We start from the raw sequence: 8,002 nt of genomic DNA on the forward strand, positions 1-8,002 counted from the left end.
TGCTGAGTAGTACTCCATTGTGTATATGTACCACATTTTCTTAATCCATTTTTCAGTTGATGTGCATCTAGGTTGTTTCCAGGTTCTGGCTATTTCAAATAATCCTGCTATGAACATAGTTGAGCATGTATCTTTGTGGTATGATTGAGCATTCCTTGGGTATATGCCCAAGAGTGGTATGGCTGGGTCTTGAGGTAGATCTGATTCCCAATTTTCTGAGAAACCACCATACTGAATTCCACAGTGGTTGAACAAGTTTGCACTCCCACCAACAGTGGAGGAGTGTTCCCTTTGCTCCACAATCCTCTCCAACATAGACTGTCATTAGTGTTTTTGATCATAGCCATTCTGACAGGTGTAAGATGGTATCTCAGAGTCATTTTGATTTGCATTTCTCTCATGACTAGAGATGTTGAGCATTTACTTAAATGTCTTTCAGCCATTTAAGGTTCTTCTTTTGAGAATTCTCTGTTTAGCTCCATAGCCCATTTTTTTTAATTGGATTGTTCAGTATTTTGATGTCTAGTTTCTTTCTATACTTTGGAGATCAGTCCTCTGTGAGATGTAGGGTTGATGAAAGTCTTTTCCCATTCATGTCTTATTGACCATGTCTTTTGCTCTACAAAAGCTTCTCAGTTTCAAGAGGTCCATTTATTAATTGTTGCTCTCAGTGTCTGTGCTACTGGTGTTATATTAGGAAGTGATCTCCTGTGCCAATGCGTTCAAGAGTACTTCCTACTTTCTCTTCTATCAAGTTCAGTGTAACTGGATTTATGTTGAGGTCTTTGATCCCCTTGGACTTGAGTTTTGTGCATGGTGACAGATATGGATCTACTTGTAATCTTTTACATATTGACATCCAGTTATGCCAGCACCATTTGTTGAAGATACTTTCTTTTTTCCAATGTATACTTTTGGCTTCTTTGTCAAATCAGGTGTTCATATGCATGTGAATTAATGTCAGGGTCTTCAATTTGATTCCATTGGTCTGTTATGTCGGTTTTTATACAAGTACCAAGCTGTTTTTATTACTATAGCTCTATAGTAGAGCTTGATGTCAGGGATGGTGATGCCTCCAGAAGTTGCTTTATTATACAGGATTCTTTTAGCTATCCTCGGTGGGTTTGTTTTCATTAATAAGAACTTTTAAGATTGGTGCTACATACAAGAGTTGGTTCTCTCTCTCCATCACATGAGTCCCAGGGATGGAACTCAGGTCCTCAGACTTGGTGGCAAGTGTGTTCACCTGCTGAGGCATCTTGACAGGTAGGAATTTGTGCCTTTAGTCAGTGTGGGAATAGTTAATGGCTACAGAACTTTTGCAATTGGACTGAATGCATTTTGTGTTACTAAGTGTCTGAACATATGAGAAAGAGGAAAGGAAACTTATAGCTTCAAGGTGATGGTTTGGGTGTCAGATTGACAAGAGGTAGAGCTGGGATAATTAATATTGCTAACTCTAACATTAAGCAGGAGACCAGTCTCTGAGGAGAACCATGAGGATTTGTTAGATAAGTAAACCTCTCTGCTAGTCCATGATTGTCTATGCTATTTAAAATGGGAAGACCCACCTTAATTGTGGGTGGCATCATATCATGGAAGAGGTCCTGGACTGAATGAAAAAGAAACCCTGTGTAGAAAAATATAAACAAACTAAAGTGTCTAAGCAGCTTGGGAATTCCAAGGACATGAAATGGCCTCTCCTGTGAGAGACTCGTTTTGAGTTTTATGTGACTGGAGGGAAGATGGTAGACAGCTTCCAAAGAAGTATGCTGCCTTTAGGTCCCAGTGGTTCTTTTCTATTTGGACCCAAGGTCCAAAAGAATGTGATCATGTCCACTGTAGATGCTTTGTTTTATTTTTGAGATAGAATACCATAGTACATAGAACTGGTTCACCTGGAACTCACCATGTAGGCCAGGCTAAGCCTCAAACTCACAGAGCTCCACTGTCCTCTGCAGCCTAGTCTCCTGCAAGAATTTAAAGAAAGGTCTATATGAAATGAAACCTTCTGAATGAACTATGTGGATCAGATTTAGTGTGGACAAAATGAGAACCAGTATGGTGGTGCATGCTTTTCTTCCCAGCACACAGAAGGAGTCAGATCTCTTTGATTTGGAGGCCAGTGTGGTCTACATAGAACTATGTCAGTCAGGGAAAAAAGATTTCTTGGGAAAGTTCCATTTCTTGGACTTCGTTGTCTCAACACTGTGATAGGAAGATGAAGGGCCTCAAGTGTCTCTTTAGAACATCTCATCAGGAATTTCCTTTATCTCAGCACTCAGGAGCCAGAAACAGTGAATCTCGGAGTTCAAGGTCATCCTGGTCTGTAGAGTGAGTTTCAGGACAGCCAGGACTACAAAGAGAAAGCCTGTCCTGAAAAAAAAAAAACCAAAAAAACCGCAAAAAACAAACAAACAAACAAACAAACAAACAAATTAAAACAAGCAAATAAAAAAGAGAATATATCTCCATTCTTGCTAGGATATTTGTGAAATCTTAGGTCTGAGCGAAGTCATCTCCTGCACTACTGTCCACAGAAGTTTTGGAGGTGGACTCATGTATAGCCAGTGGAGGAGCAGGGCTTTGAGCATTGGCCATAACTGCCACACCTTCACTCTATACAAGTGTTTGATTAATTTCAATCCCCAAACTCAAGCTAGACCTGAGAGTTTGTACTCAGATGTCCACTTGCATGCTCTGCCAATCTTAAGAATCTCTTTTTGTAGCAGGGTGTGGTGGTGCCTAAAACCTGTCTTTCCATTGTCAGTTGTTGGATCTGTGGATCTCAAGGCTTCCCTCTGCTCTTTGCTTGAGGTCTCACTGAGGATAAGTCTGTGTGTTCCCTAAAGCTTTCCTCACTGTTCTATAATAGGGTCTTTAGTTTCCTTTATGAATTCTGGGTTCAGGGGCCAGAGAGAGGGCTGTTTTGATCCTAGCCCCTAAATGCTGACTCACAACCCTCTCTGGCTACAGTTACAAGGGATCTGACACCCCCTTGTGGTCACTTTGGGCACTGCATGCAAGCGGTGCACAGACAACCAGGCAGGCATCACCCACACACATGAAATTAAAAATAATTTTGAAGTTGAGTTTATTTGTAGCTTTCCTATCATGTACCTTCTTTTTCTTCTGGCAATGCATCCCAGTATAACATCCAAGTCACAGATCCTGCTGCCTCTCCAGTACTGAGATCAAAGATGTATGTGTCACTACAGGCAGACTAAAAATAAATCTTAAAAAGTCTTGGTTCAGCCTCTCTAGTGCTGAAATTATAATCATATATGCTGTGGAATAATCATTTTGTACACTGTGAAGATTTGTCACTGTGATTGGTTTAATAAAGAAGCTGACTGGCTAATAGCTGACCAGAATCAGGTTAGGCAGGATAGCCACACTAGGAGAACGTTGGGAGGAAGATGAACCAGCCAGCCAGAGATGGAGTCGATGAACCTGCCATGTTAATAAAGGTACCATCACATGGCAGAGCTTAAACAAGGAATATGGGTTAACTTAAAATGTAAGAGGTAGTTAGCAATGAGCCTGAACTATTGGCCAAGCATTTATAATTAATATAAGTCTTAGTGTGTTTATTTGAGAGTGTCTGTAGGACAGAAAACCTCTACTTACATATACACAGTCACATAGAGCAGAATTGTTTGTGTGCGTTTCTAGGGATTGAATTCAGAGTTTTGTGCATACCTGGTCCTTTAATTTCTAAACTCTATATTCAGTCCTTCTATACATTAACATTTGTACTCCTTGATTTTATCATGACCACCGCAGGTCGGTATGTCTGGATCTGGAATCTGCAATCAAAAAGGCCAGCACCAGAGGTGACCACTCAGGCTCATCTTCCTAACTGTTGCATTTGCATGAGAGACTAGAATTTGACCAGAACTTCATTGTCTCAGCATCATCAGAGGGACAGAGAAGAGCAGAGGCACCAGTGAGACCAGACGTGCACTGTCACCACAGTTTACTTAAGGTACTTGCAGTTTTCATTTCTTTTGCTATGATAAAAACACTCTGGAAAACCAAACTAAGGGAAACTTAGGATGGTGGGAGTGTGGGGGGGTTATTTCAGTTCACAGTCACATGTTAAAGTCCATCACTTTGGGGAGTCACAGCTGCTTGAACTTGAAACAGCTGGTCACATGACAGCTGCTGCTAGGAGCAGAGGGAAAATGAATGCATGCAGACAATTTCTCTACCCTTATATACTTTAGTCCCCCAAGCAGTGAAAAGTACCATACACTAAAGCAGGGAATAGTGCCATACACTTTCAAGCTGGGTCTTTTCATGCTAATTAAGGCAGCCAAGACAATCCACCAGGCCAACCCAATCTAAAAAAACTTCATGAAGCTCAATTTCCAGGTGATGGTAGCTTGTGACATGTTGACAAATAGAACAAATCATCACAATTAATCATTAGGACAGAAAAAGAGAAAGCAAACACTCTGAGCACACTCTGAACGGACACAGCTTCAATAGCTCAATGGTTAAAGCGTGTACTTGAGAATGTAATGGAACAACTCAGAGGTTAAGAGCATACATTGCTCTTACAGAGGACCTGAGCTCAGTTTCTAGCCTCTCCACTGGGTAGTTCAAAACTGCCTTAATGCTAGTTCTAGGGACTCTGATCCCCTCTTCTGGACACTGAGGGCACTGCACTCACATGTGCAAAAATACACACACTTATACATAATTAAATAATTTTTATTTAAAGGATATAAGTAACTCCAGTTTCTGCTAATTGTAATTGATAAATCATAATTGTAAATATTTAAAGAAAATGTAAGCTTTCCTATATTGTTGTATTTGAGGCATGAAGAGAGAAATAAAAGCCAATTTTGGTCAGTTAGAGTTTTACATAAACATTTTGATCAATACATTTTGACTCACAATCTCTGTAATGTGTTTTTAGTTTGTTTTTAGATTACATGAGTTTTCTTTGTGAAAAAGAATGGCTCCTCCAAAGCTAAATGGTTTTGTCCAAATCTGAAGCAAGAATGGCAGCAAGCACATCCGGGCTTCTCAGTGGAAGAAGCAGTCATCCAAATAGTAGAAAGAAAACAGAAGGTTAATCTGGTGGTTTCCTTTCAGTTGGATGGAAGGAGCAGGGTTTTTCAGCTGGGTGATAATGTTGCAGGTGTAGTGGTTAGTTGTTTTGAGACAGGAGTGCGTCATCTGCATTAACTCTGAAAGATGACACTTTCTTACACATTGACAAGTTATCTTCCATAGATGTTGAAAGGTTGAAGTATTTCCTGGATTCTTTTCATGTATCTGAATCCCAACAACTGAGGAACACAAGAGTAACCAGCATATTCCTAAAAGCAGTGATCCATTTTGCAGGAAGCACCAGGAGCTAGTTTGTGGATCCATGAATACTACAGAAGAAAGTGGGACTCCACTCCCCATGAAGATGCCAGTTTCAGAGACAAACTCCAGCAGCAGTCATGTTGAAAAAGAGAGTAGAGAAACACAGAGCAAAAACAGGAAGAGAAAATCAACATCCACTGTAGAAGTGAATGAGGACATTCTTGAAGAAAGTAATCCTGATCCAGAAAAGAAATCCAAGATTTATGACTCCAGGAATGAAAGAAGCGAAGAAGAGAAACCAATGACTTTAAGAGATCAGGAAACGCTTGACATTTGGAAATTTGTACCTTCATTCAATCCCAACACCTGCTTGGGTCCTAACCTAGATAACATTGTTCTTCCAGCACTAATATGGTCTGAAAGTGGATTAAGGTTTAGCCAGGAGACCCAAATATATACATATAATGAAGTCCAGCCTCCTCTTGAGACTTACGCAAAGCGACTGAACCATGAAGGCTTCCCCAATTTGGGAAATACCTGTTACATGAATTCCATTTTACAATCTGTCTTTGGGATTCCAACCTTTGCAAAGGACTTGCTCACACAAGGTATCCCATGGGAGAAAGTTTCAGATGATGATCTTATCAAGCTCTTAAGGCAACTGCTTGCCTTGAAAGATATTGAGGATATAGAGATGAAAGGAATGTTACTCATGGATGTGAAGAAATCCATTTCGACGGTTGCAAAAACATTCTTGGGCAATGAACAGAATGATGCCCTTGAATTTCTAAGTCACTGTTTAGACCAGTTGAAAGTGAATATGGAAAAACTGAATACCACGTGGATCACTGAGAAGGATAACGAAGCTGAGAGATCATCTCCATCAACATATGCTGGGACTGCCATCCCCAAAAGGTTTGTTTGTCCTGTCAGTGCTAATTTTGAGTTAGAGCTGCAGAGCTCTATTGTTTGTGAAGCCTGTGGTGAGGCTACTCTCAACACTGAAGTGAATAATTACCTCTCTGTTGACCTGCACCAAGGGATAAGAGAAGAGCCTCTGTCTATTCAAATGTCTCTTGATCTTTTCTTTACACCAGAAAAAATTGAGCATAATTGTGCGAATTGCAAGAACAAGAATTCTGTTCTCAAGTACACTTTGAAGAGGCTCCCCAGGGTCCTCATTGTTCATCTGAAACGCTACCACTTGACCGCTAATGGGTTGTTGGTGAAGAGTCAACAGCCAGTTGAGATTTCTCAGTATCTAAATGTATCTTCCCACTACAATGAAAACAAGAAACCACCATTTCCCTTGACTGATAAGGTCCCACTTGATGACTGTGATGTCCCAAATGTCCCTGAAGGGATGATGCCTCTCAGCCAGTCAATACCATCTAGTAATGTGAAGAACTATGAGAAAATTAATGCAAATGGAATGTCAGATCATCACACTACCACTAAGGTTGTCAATTATTGTGAATTTAATGAAGAAAAAATTCTTGAAGGATCTCAAAAAATGGTGGAACAGCTGCTCCCTAATTATGGGAATAGATTCCACAAGGAATTCCTTCCTCAGGCATCACCTCAAAGTGTTGGAGGTACTCAGGAGGACACAGAGAAGGATCTGAATAAGTCTTCAGAATTGAGAGATCAGAAAGATGATGAAAATTCCCTTGGTGCATCAGAAAATCCTAGAAATAACAATGTTCCAGGAAGTTACAACACAGTAGATGCTGTCGATGAGTCAAAAAATGTGGTATTGGGAGATGATCCTCAGAATTACAGACTGGTCAGTCTTGTCAGCCATATTGGGAGCTCCCAAGATTCAGGTCATTATATAAGCAATGTGTATGACTTTCAAAAGCAAGCATGGCTCCTGTATAGTGATGTGCAAGTATTCGAGATTCCAGAGGCCTTGATTCAGGAGACTGATCTTCACACTGGATACATTTTTTTTTACATGCGAAATGAGCTTTTTGAGTGGCTGTTGAAAAAGCCATTAGAGTGCTAGTTACTTAGAACATCTGAAGAAGATGGATCATTTCTCACCATTGCTTAATGACTTTACACACTTCCTAGAAGAATCCATTTTGAAGACTCATTTAGATCAATTGAAAACTACAAACAACATATTAGGACAGAAACCCATACATCCGTGATGCAGGCTATATACCATTTTCTCCTACAAGACTATAGTGATTTTTTGTTTATTTGTTTGTTTTTGTTTTTTTGGAACAGTATTTCTCTGTGTGGCTCTGGGTGTTGTGGAAGTCACTCTGTAGAGCAGGCTGGCCCCAAACTCAGAGATGTAACTTCCTTTGCCTTCCAACTGCTGCTATCAAAGGTGTGTGCCACCACTCCCCCGGCATGGGAGGATATTTTAAAAAATATTTTTTATTTTTATTTAATGTGTTTTTCCTGCATGTATGTCTCTGTGAAGGTGTTGGGTTTCCTGAAACAGGAGTTAAAGGCAGTTGTGACCTGCACGTGGGTGCTGGGAATTGAACCCAGACCCTCTGGAAAAGCAGCCAGTGCTCTTACCCACTGAGCCTCCCCCCCCCCCCCCCCCCCCCCCCCCGCCCCAGACAAGGTTTCTCTGTGTAGCTTTCCTGGAACTCGCTTTGGAGACCAGGCTGGCCTCGAACTCACAGAGATCCGCCTGGCTCTGCCTCCCAAGTGC

The 8,002-nt window shown here is 40.8% G+C and overlaps 1 protein-coding gene across 1 annotated transcript; it reads left to right on the forward strand.

Annotated features, from left to right (window-relative positions):
* Positions 1-4,966: 4,966 nt before the first annotated feature.
* LOC131902597 (ubiquitin carboxyl-terminal hydrolase 29-like) lies at positions 4,967-7,816 on the forward strand. Its single transcript, XM_059253614.1, is given in 4 exon segments — positions 4,967-5,042; positions 5,045-5,191; positions 5,194-5,301; positions 5,304-7,816. Coding segments are annotated over 4 exon segments (2,361 nt in total). The 3' UTR covers positions 7,334-7,816.
* Positions 7,817-8,002: the final 186 nt, after the last annotated feature.

The sequence above is a fragment of the Peromyscus eremicus genome, chromosome 1 (assembly GCF_949786415.1).
Source record: "Peromyscus eremicus chromosome 1, PerEre_H2_v1, whole genome shotgun sequence".
Lineage (NCBI taxonomy): Eukaryota > Metazoa > Chordata > Mammalia > Rodentia > Cricetidae > Peromyscus > Peromyscus eremicus.